Genomic DNA, 22,984 nt, shown 5'->3' with positions numbered 1-22,984 from the left:
GAAGGTGTGATCTCACTAATGTGAACAGCCTTCCTGGGATTGCAGATCAAAACTTTATGCACTCTAATGCTTGCAGCTCTCAACGCTATCCTCCTCTCTATGTACTATGGGCAAGCCTCCCTTTAGATCTGTCGACATTACAGGGGTACTAGTAGAGCATATGAACCATCAGTTATCTCTCACTCTCATTTTAGTTTTTCCTTTTCTAGTCAGTGTTGTGGTTTTTTTTTTATAATATCTTTTACACCATTTCTCTTGTGTAATTTTTCATTGGGAATCTGCTGGCCCATGCCCATTGCCTTTTAAATGACTTTAAATCTTCGGTGATTGGTATTACAGCTCTATAGCATCCCTGGAAGAATATTGGCATTAAAAGAAATGACCTCTGTCTCAGGAAGAAGCACTGAAATTTCCCAGGCAATCCAGTCTGCTATCTGCCACTTTTTCAGTTATGGAACCAGTTCACTAGCTACAATGTCTGTCCAAGAATACTGAGGGACCAGCTCTATGGGTTGTCAGCTCAATAGCAGGCTACAACCATCTGGAAAATGGGCATTCTTCATGCATTTGTTTTATTTGTTTTCCCTACATTGGAGAGTTAAACCAACCTCTTGAGAGATTAAAGTTCTCATTTAGGAAATGTATTCTGCAGTATTCCAGAGTTCATTGAAATAAACATAATGTCATTTACACACAGTTGCTTCTGAAGAACATTGCCAGCTATAGGAAGTTCCTCTTCATTTGGACTCTGAACTGGACTTCTATGACAGTAGTAAACACCTTTGCTGAGCCTATAGCTCCACTTTCTATGCCCTGTGTGATATGTATTTCTTATTGGTGCATTATCAGAGGACAGGCTTTTAACATATGCATGGGAGATACCTTGTTGGAGGAGGGCCTTTTTCAACTCTGCCAAATCAAATGATTTTTCAATAATCAACAAACAGCAAATTGTGTAACTGTAATCATGTGGCTTGATGTACAACATTTTTATGCAAGCTTGCCTGTTCCTTTCTCATGTGCTGAGGCTATTATATGCAGACTATTCTTCTAAAGATTTTGCGGTGATGGTAAAGTAGGCCTAGGGGTCAGTAGTTATTGATGTTTTCTTGATTCCCTTTTTTGGATAGTAATAACAATTGTGATTTTTTTTTCCCCAAACATTTGGTGGTATCCCTCTTTTAAATAACCTTCCTTTTGTGAGTGGATCCCTTAATACTCTTAGATTTGCCCAAGGTCACAGTGAATGGAGAGCTCTTCTGTGTATCTTCAGGCCAGCCCCCTGATCTTCCTAGCTTTGTTTCTTTGAGACTGTTTCTACTTCCTCCTTACATCACATCCTGGACTGTGATGTTAGAGTCCAAATGTGGCGGCTTCACTGTCATTGATAGATTAGTTTGTTATAGTAATTTTTTTTTTTGCTTTTTGGTGAGGCAATCGGGGTTAAGTGACTTGCCCAGGGTAACACAGCTAGTAAGTGTCATGTGTCTGAGGCTAGATTTGAACTCAGGTCCTCCTGACTTGTTATAGTAATCTTGATGAATCTCTTAAAACATTTCTCACTTGTGTGTTACCTTTCTCCTAGTTCCGGCTTTACTAGATTATGGGGTGATTTCACTTAATTGGATCCATTGCCAAATGTAAACTTTCTGTAAACATGTCTTTCTCCCTGTTGCTTCTTACTAGCATCAGTAGTTTGATTAGATAGATTATAAATTTAGATGTAGAAGGGACCTTACAGGCCATGGAGTCTAACCCACTCATTTTTTGGATGAGAAAACTCTGACTCAGAAAAATTAAGGGACTTTTCCATTTTTGCAGAGCTAACACAACCAGCTTCTCTGACTACAGATCTATAGCTTTTAAGTGGGCCAGGTCACAGTTGTTTTAGTTGCAAGCCACGTCTTCTCATTTATATTCTTTCGTCTACTTTGATATTGGCTTAGACCTTTGCTCTTAATAAGTCTGTGTTCTGCCTGTACACATACCACCAATTCAGAAACGAGTCCCATCACTATTTCTTGTCCATTAGAATATGATAATTTTTATTGCGGGGGATGTTATTCAGTCTATTTAGGTATCCAGCAGCCCCCATCTCTTTTCTTTAAGAAGGTATCTATGTTACATAGGTGTGAGGTCTCTATGCAACTTACAAGCTTTTGACTTCTTTCATTTCTTAGGCCTGAGCCCTGTTTTTCAGAGTCTTCACCTATGCCCATCTTTACACTGAAGTCACCCAATATTAAAGTGTTTAAGATGTTTCTTTCATTTGGAAAGCCTTATCCTGCAGAATTTTTCTACCTCCCTTCTCCTTTGCCACAGACATTATGCCACAGGCATAAGTTCCACATTTCTCTTCATGGCAGTCGTTTTACTTATGTATAGATCTCAAACTTGGTGCAGAAAAAAAGAAGTCTGTCATAAACACATTTCTTCATACTATTTTATATTTACAAGCATTGTTGCTTAAGGTGAAATTTCAAAATAACAGTTATCTTCCTGTTAATTAAAAACCTCCCCTTCCCCCAAGGTCTTCCTACATTATATAGTATTTGGAAACAAAGACAAAATTCCACAGTCAGGATTAAGTAAGGGTTCAGAGTTTAGTTAACAGGCTTTAACTAATTAAACAGAACAATAGTAACTTAAAATGTGCATCCTGGAGAGTCATTTTCTTGAAGCATTTGGTCCAGTTGAGGGTAAAGATAGATAAATTATTCTACTGTTAAGTCTACTTACCATCTAATTCATTTTCTGGGAGCTTAGAGTGTCTTCTTAAACTTTGACCCAGTTTCCTCTCAGTGATTAAAGGGAGGAAGGATTTTAGTACAGGGGCATTGTTTCTCCATAAGTTTGACTAAGTACTCTGGAAAGGTCTTCACTGGAGAAATAGTTATTTTTTATTATTTTTAATATGTTTTTTAAGAGAAAAAAGGAAGCCTTTCCTATATATGCTGTTCCCCATTAAAATGTGAGCTTTTGGGGAGTAGGGACTATCTTATTTTTCTATTTGTACCCACAAGTGCTTTGCACATAGTGAGCGCTAAATAAATGTCTTTCATTCATTCTTGCAGTTCCACGTTTGTGAAAAGAGATAACAAAGTATCTGGCGAAATGTTTGTTGTCTTTTTTATCTCCTGAGTACTACATAAAACCAACCCCCTCTTCTTTATTTGGACCTTTAGGGAGGACCTGTGAGTCATCCTTCAATTTAGCCACAACTTCCTTTTGTCTTTGGTTTCATTTATAACAAGAATGTCAATATTGATATAATTGACATAATTGATATAATTCAGTAGCTCACATTTAGATCTCCGTTAGATTGTAAGCTTCTTGAGGGCACAGACTGTCTTTTGCCTCTTTTTGTATATTTATTACTTAGCACAGCGCCTGGCACAGAGAAGGTATTTAATAAACGTCAAATGATTGGTTGCAGTAAAGTACTGACAGTTAAGTGAATTTTTATGGAAAATCAAAAAACTGTGAGTTTTAGAATCATCTGCCCCGTTTTCCACCAGTGTGCCATGGCAGAATTGGAAGGGGCCTTATAGGACTGAAGACCATTTTGAATTTTTTTCTTTTATGGGTTGCCATGCCCAAAGAATTCATTACCTGTTGATGAGCGTGGTAGTGAGGATCCTCTCTGTATTTAAAGGAAGAGAAGGAAGCAAGCATTTATATAGCACCTACTATGTGCCAGGAACTGTACTAAGCACTTTTCACAAATATCTCATTTCGTCCTCACAAGTCTGGGAGATATGTGCTTTTATGATCCCCATTTTACAGTTGAAGAAACTTGAGACATACAGAGGTCAAGTGACTTGCCCAGGGTCATACAACTAGCGTGTGAGACTGGATTTAAACTCGAGTCTTCTTGACTCCAAATCCAGCACTCTAGCCACTGTGCCACCTAGTTCCTCAAAAGCCTGGGACTAAATTTTGCCATGTCTTGAGAACTGATTGGATTTGTCAACTCTTGACCTCCTTCTAGCCAGTTTCTGAAGTTCTTTTATAATGCCTTCTCACTTTTGCTTTAAATATTCCTGTGATAGCTATAATTTAATTTTGAATGACAGACTCATAGCATTAGAAAGTACCTAAGATCTTCTAGTCTAATGCTTTGATGTTATAAATCAGGAAGTAGAGATCTAGGAGGTCAAAATATTTGTCCAAGTGGCAGGCCTGAAATTGGAACCCAGGTCTTCTGACTCATAATCCAGTGCTAAAGTACCATTTCCTTCCCTGGAATAGGTTGATCAATGGCCTTTAATAGTTTTGGTTAGGGGCACTTAGGTGGCTCAGTGGATAGAGCACCAGCCCTGAAGTCAGGAGGACCTGAATTCAAATCCAGCCTCAGACCAAACACTTAACACTTACTAGCTATGTGACCCTGGGCAAGTCACTTAACCCCAATTGCCTTAAAAAAAGAAAAAAAAGAAGAAAATAGTTTTGGTTAATGGGTTGATGTCAACATGGAAAGAAAATTCTAGTAAACCACTTTCAGATTCTTCTTGCTCCTGTTCTAACATTTTAATCAGTGCTTTGGAGGAAGGCATACATGTCATACTTAAAACATTTGCAGATTACATGAAGCCAGGAAAAGTAGCCAATAGACTGGACTATAGAATCAAGCACTAAAATGATCTTGATAAGCTGAAGGCAACAAGATTGAATTTCGTATGGCATAGGGAAGCCCTTGTTGGAATGCAGTAGAGCGGTGGGCTGGGAATTCGGAAAATGGGGTTCAAATCCCCCCTGTGATATTTATTAGCTGGTTGACCATGGTCCAGTAAAAGCAGGAAGTTAAGCTCCTTGACCCAGGTATTTTCCTATGGGAAATGGCTAAGAAGTAATTCACATGAAGTAGATCTGACAGTTTTAGGGACTGAAAGTTCAGTGTGTCTAAGAAGAGTTCACGTGATTTAGACAAAACGTCTAAAATAAGAGTCTGCCCTTGTCAGGCCACATCTGAAGTGCTGGGTTCAGTTCTGGGCACCACATTTTAGAAAGGACAAGCTGGATGATGCATGTCCAAAAGAAGAATGTGGACTGAATGGTCAGGTCTCTGGAAACTGTGCTACTTTGGGACCAGTTGAAAGGAATTGGTTCTGAGTAGCCTGGAGAAGAGAAGATGTGCGATGTGGGAAGAGTTGTTAAACTAATAATACTTGAAATAGGATTAAATGTGAATGGTCTTCATGTAGAAGGGGGATTAAATATGTTCTATTTGATTACAGAGAGCAGAACTAGCACCAGTAGTTTAAGGGAGGGAGATTTTGGCTCAACATAAGGAAAATTGCCTAAAAATTAGAGCTACTACAAAATGGAATCAGTTGCCTTGGAGAGTACTGGGCCTCCATATCCTTAAGTGTTTGGCAGAGACTGAATGTTTATTTGTCAGTGATGTTATAGTCAAGATTTAAGATTTGGGCAGGTATTGGACAAGGTGATTTTGAGGTCCTTTTACAACTCTTGAAATTCTGTCATTCCATGTCTCGTGTTTCTGGGTAGGGAAACTGAGGCCCAGACTGGTTAAGCAGTTTGTCCAAGATGAATTAGGTTTCAGCTAAGGAGGGATGAGGACCTGGGCTTACTGATGCCAATAACCAGTACTGCCACCCAGAGGTGCATCCTGCCCTAGGCCCTTCCTATTCCAAGGCTCCCCATTGAATGGCATGCCTGTTTTACCACTGGCCCCTAGGATTTTGGGATCTCACCTTGAAGATTCAGAAGTCAAGGTTAATTATATTAGGGAAAGAATGGGCTTCCTACTGCTTGGCGCTTGGCGCTGGGAGCCACTGGCTTCAGAACAAGTCCCTCAGAAGTACTTTCACCTTAGTGTTACATAGGACCAGGTCTTGGTGATGAGAGCCAAGCTTTCCTACCGAATATCTGAAGGGTATGTCAGACTTTGGGAATAGAAAAGGCCTTATTTTTATTGTTTCTTGTTGAGGACTGGGGAAGGTGAACATTTCCATGTATTTGGTGTAGGGTAAGCACAGGGCTTCCTGGAGGGGATTCCTACTGACCCTCCCTCTTCCTTTTCAGCTGCCGTTACATCCACTGCAGGCGATGTCAGAGCCGTTAGCCACCACGCTCCTGAGTGCTGAAGAGGGACCAGCAGCCTTACTGCCAATGGGGCCCTGTACTGGACAAAAAGAGGTACTAGGGAGAAGGATCAAGTAGGGAAAGAGGGCTGATAAACCCAAGACCCAGAGGATGAGCCTCGAGACCCTGGACTCAAGTTATCTCTGCTTGCTTAGTGACCAATGGCCAGGCTGCCTACCGACTTACTTTCCCCATTCTCTCACACTGGTAAGCTGCTGGGTTTTCCCTGCCGAGTGCTTTCAAAGCCCAGGGCGCAGGTATCATCCATGTGTGGATGCGCTTCTCCATTGAGTGCATTCCTAACTTCAGCCCTTGGTTTTGCAAATGCCTTCCATTGGTTACAAAAAGTAGACTAGGGCCAGCTCAGCACTTGATGTATTGACAGCTGGAACAAGTACATGCTTTGCTGCTGACAGCAAATCGGAATTGTGATAAGAAAAACAGGGGCAGCTAGGTGGCGCTGTGGATAGAACTCCAGCCTTGGAGTCAGGAAAACCTGAGTTCAAATTTAGACTCTTAGACACTTGACACTTACTAGCTATGTGACCCTGGGCAAGTCACTTAACCCCAATTGCCTCACCAAAAGAAAGAAAGAAAGAAAAACAGCATGTTTTTCATTGGCATTTGTGGCCAGTGTGGCCAGTTGTGGAAGTACCTTCCCTCTCTCTGGGTCCTTACACTTCCATCACCACAAGGGAAGGGAGTGAAGCTGGGACTTGGCCACAGGGTTTCCCCCCCTTCTCCATCACGGATATTTCTGACATGCTGGAGAATGAGTACCCGCTTAGGAAAAGAGAGTGCAGAGTCAAAGGCAACCCAGGCAGCCCATGGGAAGGCCCCAGAGCCCGAAGTCATGGGACAGGGAAGTTGAGTCTGTTCCTAGCCTAGAAGTCTCTCTATCCCATCTTAGTCCACCTGCCAGAGTGAGGAGAAAGGAGGTGACCAGGGCCTAGTTAAGGGATTCGCTTGGGTCCATTTGTATTGCTGGGTCCTGATTCCAGTAATGACCCTAAGAGTGGGCATAGATTCCCATTCCCAAACCTAAAATCTCTATTCCCTTTAGGTAGGCTGTGAGCAGCAGCAGCAGCAGCAGCAGCAGCAGCAGCAGGCTTTGGGTAACCTGGGCCCCCTATTGGATGCCCTTTCCCCATTTCTGAAGAAAAAGGCTCAGATACTGGAGGTGTTGAGGAGCCTGGAAGAAACGGATCCTCTGTTACTGCACCCTACCACAGCCTCATGGAGAGCAGCAGGGCAATGTCCCCCAGGGGAGCCCAGCATCCACCCTGATTGTTCCTTGAAGGGCAAGGCAGGTGAAAAATGGAGCCCAGGTGAGAGGCTGGGCTCCCCAGAACCAGTCAATGGTGAAGTGTCTACCCCACCCCTGCCAGAGCCTGCACCCTGGGCATCCTGCCTCCTCCTGGGCCATAGTGGGCTGGGGGGACTGCTTCGGTGGGAGCCCATCCTGGGGAGCCCACGGGCTGAGGAGAAGCTGGGGAGGCTTTGGGGTGTGGGCCGGGAACCCCAGAGGTCCCCAGGACCACAACCTGGCCTCCACAGTGGACCAGGCAGTAGTAGTAGCTCCTCCTCAGATGAGGCTGGGGAGCCAGGGGAGGCATTGACACCAGCTGCCCTACTCAATGCCTTGGCCCGGAAGCAATTGAACCTGGGCCAGCTGCTGGAGGACACAGAGTCTTACCTACAGGCCTTCCTATCAGGGGCTGGAGGGCCCAATGGTGGAGACACATCCCCTGCCTATGGTCCTGGCTCAGGACAACCACCCTTGCCCAATGAAGGGCTTCCCCAGTCTCTGAGATCCAAAGGCCTCCCCAAAACAGCATGGGGTGGGGGAGGATCTGAACCCCTTAAGCCAGGCTTAAGCACTACCTCAGAGGGCAGTGGGGCCCTCCCCTTCCTCAGTGTGTTTGTGGATGGGGGAGACACCTCGCCAGGCCCCTGGCCCAGCTACCCCCATTCCTCATCTCAGGTGAAAAGCGAGCTCCAAATTAGTCCCTCTTCCCCCATTGAGACCCAGGAACTCACCTTCTCCTCCCCACCGAAGAGTCTCAATTTCTTGAAGTTGTCTCTGGCCCCAGATAAGGCCCCTAGTCCTGGTACCCCCCATCTCAGTCCCCAGTTGCCCCGAAGCTCCCGAATCCCTTGCTGGAATGGTGGTCCAGATGGGAGTCCTTCCCCCATGCTTACGCACCAAGGCCTTGGGGGTGAACTGTCCCCTGAGATAGTTGTCCAGCGCCAATCCACCAGCTCCCCACCTACCATCATTGTGGACTCCATCCAGCTTAGACCCACACATCCAGCCCCATCCTCTGTCCTTTCACCTGAGCCCCCCACTTGTCCAACCCCACCGCGGTATGAAGATGTCCTGGACCTTTCAACTGGCTCCTTTGGGGGACCATCTCCAGAGCCACCCCTTACCTCCCTCCAGTCATCCAGTTACCCACAGCTGGCCCCAGAGACACTGGACCAGGGTCCTAGGGGCCCACCCAGCCCCTGCCCACCTCAGCTCTGCCCCTATGGTGGTACTCAGGGGAAGGGTAATGAGAAGGCAGGACCAGAGTCTCCACAGGCTGGCTGGAAGGGCACAGGCAGCTCCTCTAAAAAGCCAGGCAATGGGGCAGGGAGACGGCCTGGGGAGCCAGGCTTCACACCTCTCCGGGACAGACTGACAGCACTGGGCAAACTGAAGACAGGCCCCGAGGGAGCCCCAAGCACTGACAAGAACGGCAGCCCTGGAAAGCCAGTACTAGAGAGGGCCCGGCTGCCAGGGAGGCTAAGGGAAGGGACTGCAGACACAGCCCCCAGCTCCTTCAGGCCCCCTGAGCCCACTGAGGCAAAGGGGCCCCCACGAGCGGCGGTGCCCTTGGGAACTGGCAGCCTGAAGCAACAGGACCATGGCTCTCCTGGGGAGCCGGGTGCCCGCTGCTATTCTCCCCACTCGATGGGTGCTCGTCTTGACCTGGACCCCGTCTCACCTCGTGGCTGCCTCAACAAAGTGGAGCTGGCAAAAAGCCGGCTGGCAGGAGCGCTGTGTCCCCAGGCCCCACGGACCCCAGTCAAGCTGCCTACCACAGTGCCCAGCCCAGGCAAGCCCAGCAAAAGCCCCCATGGCAGCCCCACCAAGCTGCCCTCAAAGTCGCCCACCAAGGTGGTACCCCGGGGAGGATCTCCCCAAGTGCCCAAGGACCTAATAAAGCCTGAGAAGGGCAAGGGTCCCCCTTGGGCAGAGTGTGGTGCCCCCTCCCAGCCTGTGCCCAAAGTAGTAGGTCCAGGGGGCCAGGGCCATGGTTCTGAGGGGCCAGCGCTCCATTCAGCCATAGAGGAGAAGGTCATGAAGGGCATCGAGGAGAACGTGCTCCGGCTGCAGGGCCAGGATCGGACACCGAGTGCAGAGGCCAAGCACCGCAACTCCAGCAGCATTGTTAGCTGGTTTGGACTAAAGAAGAGCAAGCTGCCGGCCCTGAGCCGCCGGGCTGACCCTGGGAAGAACAAGGAGAGTCTGGGGGGCACCCCCCTTGGCAAAGGGGGCAAGCAGGAGGTCCGGAAACTAGAGACGGAGAGTCTCAACATCTCCAAGCTCATGGCCAAGGCAGAGGACCTGCGGAAGGCCCTGGAAGAAGAAAAGGCCTACCTTAGCAGGCAGGGCCGAGGCCGATCGGGAGGCCCAGCACGGAGCACCAGTAGCAGTGAGGTCATGCTGGGCCAGGCACAGAGCCAGCTCACCATCATGTACCAGGGCGCCGACACCTTCATGCAGCAGCTGCTCAACCGGTAAGTGGAGCCAGAAAGGGAGTGGGAGACGCTACTCAGACAAGAAGCCCTCACCAGCATCCCCAGCTGTCTGTCACAGGAGAGTTCTCCCTGACTTCTGTACCCTTTCCTAGTTCATGTTCCCAGAGAAGACAAAACACAGTATGTGGTGGTGGGTGGAGAGGAGAGGGCACCACCACTCGTGGGGGCCCCTTTGCCTCAGTGGGCCCCGGGGGCCTGAAGGAGCTGGGGGCTGTGTCCGCAGTCCCTTCCCTTAGCCTCCCCGGCAGCCGGGCCCTCTCTGGTCCTGGCCTTCTAGGGCTGCCGTTCCTGTCAGTACTTGGGGCTCCCTCCGGGCCCGTCTCCAGTTTGCCCAGCTGCTTGTGAACCCTTCCCCACCCCTTGCCCACATTTAGCACTCTTCCTTCCCCTTCCCCTTCTCCCTCCCCTCTCCTTTGCATACCTCTCCTAAGCCATTTTCCGTATGCTTCTCAGCTGTAGTAGTTCTTGGGCTTTCCCTAAGAGCACCAGCCCCCTCACCTATGGAACAGATAAATCCCCAGGGAGGTAGAGATGGGTTGTTTTGCCTCAAAGTCAGGGAGAAGGACAAGAGAACAACTAGAGTGGATAGAGCACTGGCCCTGAATTCAGGAGGACCTGAGTTCAAATCCATCCTCAGACACATAACACTTATTAGCAGTGTGACCCTGGGCAAGTCACTTAACTCCATTGCCTAACCCCCCCCCCCCCAAAAAAGGGGGAATGTGGGCCCTGCCGGGCCCCCCCCCCCCCCACCTCTCACAGACACATATTAACTTTTGTGATGTTCCTTCTTCACCCCCACCTAGGGTAGATGGGAAGGAACTGCCCCCTGACAACTGGCAGGAGCCCAAGCCAGACTTTGGAGATTTCCAGTCACCTGTTCCTGAAACCAAGGGCCCCCAGCCACTCCGGAGCCCCCGAAATGGCCTGGTTGGCCAAAGTGCCAACAAGTCATCTGGAAAGGTGAGCTGGGGAAAAGGGGAAGGGGTAGCTGGGACTCCGCCTCAGGAATTCCAGGGTCCTGGACCTTGCCTTTTGGAGAATTTGGTCCCTCCACCAATCCTTCCCTCCAAGTTAAACCGTTCAAGCGTCCTAAGTCCAATAGAAATAACCTGCCAACCAACCTACCTGCTGCTCCACCATCTCCAATTCTTGCTGAAGCATTACGGGGTGCTCTGTGGAGTTAGCCCCCCAGTCTGAGGGCTCTCATGAAAGAGGGCCTGGGAAGTGCTGAGAATTGAAATGTTGGAGGGGCTGGGGAGGAGAGGGAGCCCCGCAGGCCCTGAGCGCGTCCTCTAAATGCACAGAAGAGCAGTGAACTGGCACAGAGGGAAGCAGCCCCCGCCGAGGACGGCCTCGCTGAGCCCATTCCCACCCCGAATTTCACAGGTCAGTAGGGTGACTTGATGTAGGGGGGTTAGGTCTCCAAACTTCTCCTTTCCTCTTTATCCCCCCCCCCCCCATTCCAAGGTCCCTGAGCCTCAGTCCCAGTTTAATCCACCATTGTCTTCCCTCCACTGCTTCTCTCAGCTCCTGTTCGTCTTGTCCTCATCCTGACCCTTCCCTCCCTTCATGACTAAGCCCCTGACCAGAAGAGACTGTCTTTGTTTCCCCAGCACAGTGCCTGACATGTAGTAACCACTGAATAAACGACTGGAATGGGAATGAAGATAGTCAGTCAATCAAAATACATTTATTAAACACCCAGTATGTGCCGGGCGTAATCCTAGGTGCTGGGGTTACAAATAGAAAAATCGAGATAGTCTGTGCATTCAAGGAGTGTACATTCTACCCCAGGAGAGAACAACACATTCTTAGATAAATAACCATAAGAGATGACCTCTCTGGGCCTCAGTTTCTTCATCTTTAAAATTAGGGAATTGAAGTTGATAATAACAGCTAGCATTTATATAATGTTTTAAGGTTTGCAGAGTGCCTTGTATATGTTCTCTTATTTGATCTTAAAGACTGGATGGACTTGAAGATCTTCGAGTTCCAAATCAATGATCCTATGAAATTTTAAAAAAAAAAAGTGATGAGAGGATGGTGGGGGCAGGATGGCATCACAATAGAGGGTCTCAGGAAATGTCTGTTACAAAGTGATTAGGAGGAGGTCCCTCAGCCCAAAATTGCTGATTCATTTCCCTACTTTTTTCTTGAACCTCAGCCTGTGGCTCCCTGACCCGAACTCTGGACAGTGGCATTGGCACCTTCCCCCCGCCAGACCATAGCAGCACTGGAGCCCCCAGCAAAAACCTGCCCAAGCCAAAGCCTTCCCGACTGGACCCATCCCCCGCAGAGCATTTGGCCCGCCCTAACCCCCTCACCAAGGTTCCCCGACGTGCCAGGACGCTGGATCGAGAGGTGCCTGCTGTGGAAGAACTCCTGGTAGGCGGGCGGCACCCAAGTGTCCCTGCCTTCCATGCCCTGCTTTCTCCCACTCCTAGGCACCATGGGCACAAGGCCTGCACAGATGGTAGGTACCTCATAAGAAGGGATGGGCAGAGGAGGGAAGAGCCTGGCACCTCCTGTTATTCATCCAAATCTGCTCAGAGAGAGAGAGTGTGTGTGTGTGTGTGTGTGTGTGTGTGTGCGTGCGTGCGTGCGCGTGCGTGTGTGTGTGAAAAAGACAGTCCTTGATACAAAGTATCAAGAAGTGAGGAGTCCATGTCATTTCCAGAGTCATGATGGGAGAGAAATGGGATTATCTAGGTCCCTGGGGCACAGAATGTTTTTCTGGCTTTGGGATGTACTAAGAGGTCTTGGAATTTTATACCCCTGATAAGAACCCCTCTCTTCTGTTCCTGAGATAGATTCCAGTGGACACCCTGGACGGCCACCCCCAATCCAGCTCTCCAAAAACTGGACTTTCCCTAACACACGAGCTGGTGGCAACTCTTCTGATCCCTTCCTTTGTCCACCGCATCAACTGGAAGGGCTTCCCAGGACCCCTCTGGTAAGAATCCCCAGGATGAAAAGAACTAGGGGCTGGAATGGCTAGGGGGCAGAGAAGGGAATGAGGATGGGTAGTAGGGGTCCTGAAATTGAAAAATACCCCCTCTTCCCATCTTGACCTATGAATTCTATCCACTAGGTCCCCCCAGTTGAGAGGAAGCCGTGTTTAGAGGGAGGTCCCCCACCTCCAACAACCTCTGGCCCAGCTTTTACTGGCAGTCGTACGCCCAGCACTTCAGACATGGGAGAGGATGGACGTGCCTCTGGTGGGGGCCCTCCTGGACTGGAAACGTCAGAATCCCTCAGTGATTCCTTGTATGACTCCCTGTCCTCTTGTGGGAGCCAAGGCTGAGGTGGGGGACCAAATGCTGGAAATACTCTTTGCTCACCACCCCAAACCAGAGATGGAGACAACAAATTGGACTCAAAACCTCCCTGTTTTCTGTGGACCAGAAAAAGGGGTTGCTCTGCCTTGGGACCCAGTTTGAAGCACATCCCCAGGAGAGAAATAAGTGGAGAAGAAGAAAGTACAGTTCACCCCCACTTCTACCCTTAATCACCCGTTGGAGGGATGAGATAACTGGTCTCAACTTGGAGACCCCACCTTATCCTTTCTCTTGCTCAGAACAAGACCCTGACTTCGTGCCCCATCTTGAAACCCAGGGGCGCCATATTGTGGTGCTGGGCCTCCCCCCACTCTCCCACTGGCTGTACCATCTCTTGCTAGTCGGCCTCCAGTCTAAGTGGGCTACTCGCTGTCTCCTAACACCTACCCAGGATAGGGGCCAGAAGACTGTTGGTGGAGTTGGAAGGAAGCCAGAGGAGGTGGTGGAATCTGCCCTCTCTTCCCCATCTCATCTGTCCCTAGGTCTCCACTGCCCCTTTGTGGGCCTCCTTGCTCTTTGGATGGTGCTGACCCCTACCCCATGTCTCTGGGGTTTTGTTTGGGAGGAGAGTTGTTCTGTTTTGTTTTGTTTATATTAAAATCATTTCCCCTCCTGTTTTCCCCTTTGGCTAATTTATCTGTCTTGGTTGCACTTCTGATCTCCACTGCTGTCAAATCTCTAATAATACATGAAGTAGACATCCCCAGCTGCCAGCCCCCACCCTCATCTCCCCACCCCCATGACCCGGCCTACTGCCTGGAGAGAGGGAGCTCACTGAGGGTAGTTGGGGAGAGGAAGGGACTTATGGACAAAGGTAAGTAGAAGGAATGGCAGCTAATGACCAGAGGTAAAGGAGCATGGAGTAACGTGTCCTGGAGGACCTTGGGCACCTCTCTTCTGAACTTGAGCTTCTAGGGCTCTCTGCCCATGTCCATTAGAGAGATAACATGGTGGTAGTGTCAGGGATGGGATGAGCTAGAGATAATAGGAAAGGGAAGCTGGTTCCCAAACACACCCTGCCCCTGAGCAGGCATAAGGGTGAGCAGTTCATGGTCTGGCTCATAAATCCTGAGGAAACTTTTCTGGGAGGAATTGACTGCCACCATCAGCTATTTGTAAGGCCCTTTGTGCCATAATCAGCTACATAGTATTGGTTAAGTGCCCTTATGTGCCAGACACTGTACTAAGCTCTTGGGATACAAAAAAAGGCAAAAACAGCCTCTGCCTTCGAAGTGCACCAATCTTGCTGATGACAGGAAACCTTCCTTAGGCCTGATCTGGGCAAGAGACAGTAACTCCTAGTCTTGACAAAGGATGCTTGCTCTCCCCACCCTCACCCTCATACACTTTAGGCACCAGATTGGGAGAGGCGAAAGGAAGCCTTAGGGCTGGTGATTTTTTCCAAAATTTTCTTGGAGCTGGAGAGAAATAAGCTATAAGCAGTTGGTATGAAGAAAATAATTAAGACAGATAAAGCCCTCCTTTCTTCAGCTATTTGGAACTTCACCTCTGGCATGAAGGGTGGGTGTGGGTTTGGAGCCATCTCTAACCTGGTATTTCTCTTTTCACTGTTTGCCATAAGCTGGAAATTATTTCTGTAAAGTATTTCCTATAAGGGTTTTCTTCTAGGAGCAGGAAGGGGAAGGTTGTTGGGGTCCCAGAACAGGAAACTAGGGGTCTGAATGTGGCTGAGAAGGCAGCTGGTTGTTTCTGTACCAGTCTTCGGTGGTGATTGGTGGGGGAAGATGCTTGTAGGGCACCAACCCTTGAGGATCTTAACCTGAGGTCTATGGATAGATTTCAAGGGGTATGTGAACTTAAATGCAAAAAGAAAAAAATACATCTTTACTTTCACTAACCTCTAATTGAAATTTAACATTTTCTTCAATCGTTAATTTAAATTAAAAAAAAAAAAATCCTGAAAATGGGTCTTTGGGCTTCAACAGACTGCCAAAGGAGTCCAGAACACAAAAACTTTAGGACTCCCGGGCTAGAAGTTGGAGTATGTTGGCAGCTGGGCTGCTTTCCAATAAGATAAGTGTGTTCTGGCATAAAACATCTTTGTCTTACTTGAGAAGTGAAGATACCAAAGGCCCTATGTATAAGTCAGTGTTAAATAGATTATTTCCTATATTTCCCTTCTACACTACTTCTCCATTACAATTTTGGGAATCCCCTGCATTATACTGGTGACATCTCATGGAGGCTCTATGCCTATGCAGGGATTTTTGAACAGCACCAATAACATAGGCAGCCTGTGCACAACACCCCTGAATACTGAATGAACCACAAAACCTACTCCTGAGCTGGGTGCTGAAGCCACAGAACCTGGCCAATGTGGCAATGTCTTCTTTTTCATATTTGGTAGCATTCAGCCTGAACCCTCTTCTCTTCTCCATCTCTAACCTCTGGAATCTAAGGAATTGAACCTGGGGGTGGGAGTGAGGGAGAGATACGATGGGAGTAGAGTAAGGTTGAAAAGATGGAGGCCTGAACTCTAATCCCAGCTCCGCCCCTTTCTGGGCAAGCTCACCTCATCTCCCTGGGCTGCCTCCTCTATAAAAATAAAGGGGGGGGGGGGTAGACTGTATTTGTCACATTACTTGCTAGCCAGGTAAATCCGTATTTTCTCCTACCTACGTCCTGTTGTTTCCTAGTTTTTTTCTATAATAGATACATAATGCCTCAGAATGGGGTGAGGAGGAGGAGAGAAATCAACAAAAACAAAGAGTTAGATCTGTGATCTCATCAATTCAGGACTTCCATCCAGTGACACAATTTAAGCCCATCCATACCTGCTGGACATCCAGATCCTAGATTTTGTCCTAGAGGGTCCACCCAACGTGCTATTTAGATGCATGTTGAAATCTGGACAACAGACATTTTCACCTATTTTCTTACAGATCTCTTCAATCCCAGTCATAGCCTAGCCCCAACCCTACCTAAAAACGTATCCTTGGGGCAGCTAGGTTGACTAGCTGTGTGACCCTGGGCAAGTCACTTAACCCCATTGCCTAGCAAAAACAAAAACAAACAAAAAAACAAAAAAACAAAACCTTTCTATAGCATCCCTAAGTGGCTGTCTAGTTTCTTCTTGAATATGTCCAGTGAGAGGGAGCTCACTGCTTCACCAGGCAACCTATTCTGTTTTAGAGCAACTCTAATTAGTACTGAAATGAAGGTTGGAATGTCATCATCTGTTTGAATAACTGGGCAAAATAAATAGTGTCTGTTCTACCGCATGCTTGGTTGACAAATGGGGAAGATGGAAGGAAAAAAGGACCAGAAATGAAGAGTAGCAGCCACTGGAAAGGAGAGAATTCAGCAAAATTTGAAGGCACAGAGAGATGAGGCTTGTCCTCACCTCGTCTGAGGAAATGAGTGGACTAACTGGTAGTGTTATGGAGCTTGGAGTGTCATGAGAAGCACTAGGAAGTTGCAGACAAAAGAGAATAAACATTATCCTGCCCCTCAGGTCTTCTTGACTCCAGGTTCAGTGCTCTATCCACCAAGTCACATAGCTACAAGGGAATGCTGATGCCAGTTTAGGCAACTTCCAGGAATAATCTGCAAACACTATTCAACTTCCGGGAATAATCTGTAAAATCTATTCAAGAGACAACTCATATCCAGGTTCCCCAGAGGTGAGTAACAGGGTCCTCAGTTCCCCTGTACACATACTGAGGTATAGGTTATCTGGTATGGGACAGCTTTTATTTCACCCTACCAAAAAAAAAAAGACTCAGGAGCGTATGAACAGGTACAGAAAGCATTCAGCTCATCAGTTCCTCCCAGAAGAGATGTGGAATTGGCGTTGTTATTATCAATATCCCTTTGACATTCTTATGAGTCTTTCAGTAGATTTCCCTCCAATTTACCGTGTTGTTATTTATCCTTCGTATCTTAGATTTTGTTGGTAGTTCATTGTTTGCATGGTATCTCTCCTGTTAGGTTTTGGGTTCATCAAGGAACTCTTGCCTTTCTTTGTATCCCCAGCACTTAACCCAGTGCCTAGCACACAGTAAGCATTTGACAAATGTTTGCTATCGTAATAATATTTCTTAATATTTTATGACACAACTGAGACCTCAGTGCTACATGCTTCTACAACTGCTTTATCTCACCCTCAGTAACTTGTTAAGCCATCTAGCAGAAGAGTCTGAGTCAAAAGCCATCTTGATCTTCTACAGACCATCTTAGTTCCTGCCCTCAGAATCTCCACTTACCAGCCTGTCATACTGTCTCCTTCTCTTATGACTGGGTTTCAGAAAGTCTCTCTGGTTATTTAATTACACTGGTAGCTGTGTCCTCCAACCCCATCAATGTCTGAAAGCAAGAAAGATAGAGATCTTTACCTACCTGTCAGGGTAACCCTTGTCCATTAGTATTTTTAATCTTTTCTTGTGTGGTGCTTCTAGGCAGGCCAGTCTGTGTTTTTGAATGCCGCAATCAGTGCAATAACTGTACCACCTGAGTGTAAGTAATCACCTAATGCCAGACAAGGCTTGGGATACTGGGCACAATCACAGCAGCCCCCGCCCCTCTCTGCTCATAGGCTCACCTCCTCCCTAATTGTCTGGGTTCAAAAGGCAGCATAACAAGTATGGATATGCTCTAAAAGTTACCAAAAATACAAAGACTCACCCTAATCAGCTCATTTCCAGTCCTGAACAAAACTGGAGAAAATTCTCTTCTCTCAATCTTGAGGCATTAACTTACAGGCTTAGACAAAAGTAACTATTAATAGCTATGCAATTTATTAGCAATATAAGTAGCATAGAAAACACAGAGAAGCATTGTTTCACAGGTTACAGTGGCTACAGCCAAGATTTAATCTTTACTCCCTACCTCCTCTTACAACCCCCTACCTCCCTTACAATCCTCCTCTCCACCAGACAGCAGAAGGATGGGAAGTGAACACCTAGATAAAGGGAATTGGAGTTTCTTTTGGGCAGTACTCCATCAAAGAAAGGGGCTGCAGACAGGATACTGCCGGTCTTAACCACACGCCTGCTCTCAGCTCTCGATACCTGGATCCCATGTCTGCTTGCATCTCACTCTTGTCTAGTCATTGTCTCAACTCTGTTCCTAAGCTGATCATCAACACTGTTCTCGGTGCTTGCATCTTTCAAGTCAGCACTGCCCACCCGACGTTATTTTGCTCCTGTAACGTCCTTGCATGTCCTGTCAAGCCAAGAGCCCTGTCCAGCACAGAGTATGGAATTAGTCAAACAGAACACCATCAAGAATAGCAATAGTTAGTAAACTCGTTTTTCTGAGCAAAACAACAAATGTAAATTGGATAAGTTTTACAGTTTAAAATAGTTAAGTATTTTAAATCTCTTCCAAGTTTTACTAGATTTCCTCAGAACTCAATTTACCTTGAAAGCATTAATTGACTCTCCCACTGAATTTTGGGGGATTGAAAATTATTTGCCCTTCACTAGATGTTATCAACAGCATTTATTAAGCACCTACTATGTGCCAAGCACTGTGCTGTTCTAGAGATAAGAAAGTAAAAGACTGCTCTTAAGGAGTTTGAATTTTAATGGGGGAGACAACATGTAGACAATTATACAAATGACATATGTATGTACATGTATATATATATGTATGTACACAACGTATGTACAGGATGAAATGAAGATAATCAACAGAGAGAAGATTAGCATTAAAGTGGGTCAGGAAAAGCTTCCTGTAGAAGGTAAGGTTTTAACTGAGAGTTGAAGAAAGCCAGGACGTGAAGATGAAGAGGGAGAGAATTCCAGACATGACAGACAGTCAATGAAAATGCATTGATGATTGAATCCATAGAAGCCAATGAAATCACAAAGCAAAACAGGATAAAGAGCAAAGGGAAGAGGGCCTAGGACAGAGCCTTAAGGGACACTCATGGTTTATTGACATGATTTGTATGGAGATAGAGATAAAGACATTGAGATGTGATCAGATGGATAAGAGGCAAACCAAAAGAATCACAAAAACCTAGAGAGAAGATAGTATTGAGAAAAGGGTGATCAGCAATGTCAAATGCTGCAGAGAGGTCAAGAAAGATGAAAATTTAGAAAAGGCCATTTAATTTGTCAATTAAAGGATCACCGGTAACTCTCAAGGGAGCAGTTTCAGGTGAATGATGAAGTCAGAAGTCAAACTGCAGACAATTAAGCAGAGAGTAAGAGGAAAGGAAGTAGAGGCACCTATGTAAATGACCTTTTTCAAAAAGAAGGGCCCACAACTCTGCCTGTTGGATGCTGCCGTTGGGGCCCGGGGCCTCTGTCTGCTTCCCACTGGTCACACTCCTGCTGAAGCTCGCATCTCTGCACACTGCCACTCAGAGACCAACTGAGCACTGTCCAGAGTGCCGCCGTTGCCAAATGCCCATTGCTATTGCCATTGTCCTGCTGCAGAAGGACAGTTGCCCTAGTGGGGCCCGATCTCTGTTGCTTCATGTTGGTTATTGTCCACCTGCACTGAGATGGCACGTTGCTATATACTTGGACACTTTTACACTAGTGCCGCTGGGGTTTGACTCCACCCCCACCAGGCCAGGTCTGGTTGTGTCCCTCTGTGTTAGACAATTGCTCCCTGATACCCAGGCCTGACTCTCCCCCTCCCCCATCCCCATCCCTATGCAGAATATCAGAATGATCAACTTGGGAGCAGAGTTGAGATGATGACTGGACAGCAGGAGCACTGAGGCTACTGCTTATGGGCTTTACTCTGCTGAAGCCGGCTCCCTGGCTGATCCGCCATAATTAATGAGATGATCGAGAACTGTCATTTGAGATGACTCAGATAACCCCAAGAATTCTGGTCAGTCATTCCAGGGCTTACGTCCCCCTTCTTGTCAGGGGTCAAGGGACCCAGAAGCACCTGATATCTCAAACTCACAACACTACCATCAAGGCTGGGAATATCCTGCTCAGGAAAGTTACTTAACTATGCTCAGGGAAAGATACAAAGCAAGTCAAAAAGACAAAAAGACAGAATCTTCTCTAGGCCAGTATGTTATTTCTAGGCTGTTAAATTGTTTGTTTTGCTTTATTTGGTTGTGGGTTGTTGTGGTTTTTTTGGGGGGGGGAGGGTGCTGCTATGTTCCTGTTATCATTTTTACTTTCCTCCTTTGACGTTATCAATGATCAAGTTTATTTAATCCAAGAGATCAGGGTTGACCTGTAACAGTTCTAAAAATAATTTAAGTGGGACACATATTACGTGTTTGTTAAATACTTGTTGACTGACTAAAATGGGGGAGTGAAAGATTGGAGGGTATGGAATACAATATTCCATAAGGCAAAGGAGCTTGGATTAAAATCAAGGATCAACTACCCAGCAAAACTGAGCATAATCTTTCAGGGGAGGAGATGGACATTCAACAAAACAGGAGACTTCCAAACCTTCCTGATGAAAAGACCAGAGCTCAACAGAAAATTTGACCTTCAAATACAAGATTCAAGGAGGCATAAAAAGGTAAACTGGAAAGAAAAAACAAAACAACAAGTTATTAATAACGGCAAACTGTTTACATCCCTACAAAGGGAAGGTGACACTTGTAACTCTTGAGAACTGTAATGTTATTATGACATTTAAAAGGGGGTATACTTAGACAGAAGGCATAGGTATAAGTTGACTTTGATGCGATGGTAAAAATCTAATTAAGTGGTGAAAAGGGATTGTACTGGGAGAAGAGGAAAAGAGGAGGCAGACAAGGGTAAATTACATCACATGAAAAGGCACAAAAACCTAATACAGTAGAGGGAAAGAAGGGAGGGGGTGAGCATTGTTTGAACCTTACTCTCATCAGATTTGGTTCAAAGAGGGAATAGGGGGCAGGTAGGTGGCGCAATGGATAGAGCACCAGCCCTAGAGTCAGGAGAACCTGAGTTCAAATCCAGCTTCAGACACATAACACTCACTAGCTGTGTGACCCTAGGCAAGTCACTTAACCCCAATTACCTCACCAAAAAAAAAAAAAAGAGAGAGAGAATAACATAATCAGTTAGGTATCTAACTTATCCTATAGGAAGTAGGAGGGGAAAGGGGAAAAAAAGGGAGGGAGTGAATAGAAAGGAGAGAAGAAGTAGAAAGTGTAAAGGGGAAGAAAAGGGAGGGAGCTAATAAAAGGGAAAGCAGACTGAGGGAGGTGGTGGTGGAAAGCAAAACTCTACTGAGAAGGGAAAGGAAGAAAGGAGACAGAAAATCATAAACAAGGGGGGAAATAGGATGGAGAGGAAGACCCTGATGTAATCATAACTGAATGTGAATGGGATGAACTCTTCCATAAAATGGAAGTTGATAGCAAAGTGAATTAAGAACCATCATCCTACAATATGTTGTTTACAAGAAACACATGTGAAGAAGGGGGATACACAAAGAGTGTATAAGACAACAGGCTGGAGCAGAATACATTATGCTTCAGCTACAGTAAAACAAAAACAAAAACAAAACAAGTAGTAATCTTGATCTCAGACAAAGCAAAAGCAAAAATAGATCTAATTAAAAGAGATAAGGAAGGAAACTACATCCTGCTAAAAGGCACCATAGACAATGAAGTAATATCATTACTAAACACATATGCACCAAGTGGTATAGCGTCCAGATTCTTAAAGGAGAAGTTAAGGGAGATAGAGGAAGAAATAGACAGCAAAACTATACTAGTGGGGGACCTCAACCTCCCCCTCTCAGAACTAGATAAATCTAACCACAAAATAAACAAGAAAGAAGTTAAGGAGGTGAATACAACATTAGAAAAATTAGGTATGATAGATCTCTGGAGAAAACTGAATGGGGATAAAAAGGAATATACTTTTTTCTTGGTGGTACATGGCACATACACAAAAATTGACCATGTACCAGGGCATAAAAACCTCACAATCCAATTCAGAAAGGCAGAAATATTAAATGCATCCTTTTCAGATCATGATGCAATAAAAATTACATATAATAAAGGGCCATAAAAAGATAGACTAAAAATTAATTGGAAACTAAATAATCTAATCCTAAAAGGACGAGTGGGTCAGGGGGCAGCTAGGTGGTGCAGTGGATAGAGCACTGGCCCTGGATTCAGGAGGACCCAAGTTCAAATCTGGCCTCAGACACACAATATTTACTAGCTGTGTGACCCTGGGCAAGTCACTTAACCTCACTGCCTAACCAAATTAAAAAAAAAAAAGAATGAGTCAAACAACAAATCATAGAAACAATCAATAACTTCATCCAAGAGAATGACAATAATGAGACAACATACTAAAACTTATGGGATGTAGTGAAAGCGGTCCTTAGGGGAAGTTTTATATCTCTAAATGCTTGCATGAATAAAATAAAGAGGAGATCAATGAATTGGGCATGCAACTAAAAAAACTAGAAAAAGAACAAGTTAAAAATCCCCAATTAAATACCAAATTAGAAATTCTGAAAACCAAAGGAGAGATTAATAAAATTGAAGTTAAGAAAACTATTGAACTAATAAATAAAACTAAGAGTTGGTTTTATGGAAAAAAAAACCCAACAATAAAATAGATAAAACTTTGGTTAATTTGATTAAAAAAAAAGAAAGAAGAAAACCAAATAACCAGCATCAAAAATGAAAAGGGTGAATTCACCACCAATGAAGAAGAAATCAAAACAATAATTAGGAGCTATTTTGCCCAACTGTATGCCAATAAATTTGACAATCTTAATGAAGTAGATATATATTTACAAAAATATAAATTACCCAGATTAATGGA

General features: G+C 45.8%; 1 protein-coding gene across 4 annotated transcripts in view; it reads left to right on the top strand.

Moving 5' to 3' along the window:
- The window catches only part of NCKAP5L (NCK associated protein 5 like), a 51,793-nt gene extending 37,921 nt beyond the window's left edge, over nucleotides 1-13,872 (top strand). For 2 of the 4 annotated variants that reach the window (XM_027844454.1, XM_027844455.1), the window contains exons 7-13: nucleotides 6,049-6,162; nucleotides 7,172-9,894; nucleotides 10,722-10,878; nucleotides 11,223-11,304; nucleotides 12,083-12,391; nucleotides 12,729-12,871; nucleotides 13,010-13,872. In XM_027844454.1, coding sequence (XP_027700255.1) covers nucleotides 6,049-6,162; nucleotides 7,172-9,894; nucleotides 10,722-10,878; nucleotides 11,223-11,304; nucleotides 12,083-12,391; nucleotides 12,729-12,871; nucleotides 13,010-13,222 — 3,741 coding nt within the window. In that variant the 3' untranslated portion in view covers nucleotides 13,223-13,872. Of the gene's footprint in view, nucleotides 1-6,048; nucleotides 6,163-6,197; nucleotides 6,316-7,171; nucleotides 9,895-10,721; nucleotides 10,879-11,222; nucleotides 11,305-12,082; nucleotides 12,392-12,728; nucleotides 12,872-13,009 lie in introns of those variants that run through there. The other 2 variants (XM_027844456.1, XM_027844457.1) reach the window with 2 other exon arrangements.
- Nucleotides 13,873-22,984: the final 9,112 nt, after the last annotated feature.

Source organism: Vombatus ursinus, unplaced genomic scaffold (assembly GCF_900497805.2).
Source record: "Vombatus ursinus unplaced genomic scaffold, bare-nosed wombat genome assembly UNPS02014941.1, whole genome shotgun sequence".
Lineage (NCBI taxonomy): Eukaryota > Metazoa > Chordata > Mammalia > Diprotodontia > Vombatidae > Vombatus > Vombatus ursinus.
Note: the sequence above shows the minus strand (reverse complement) of the source record. Positions and strands in the feature narration are given on the sequence as shown.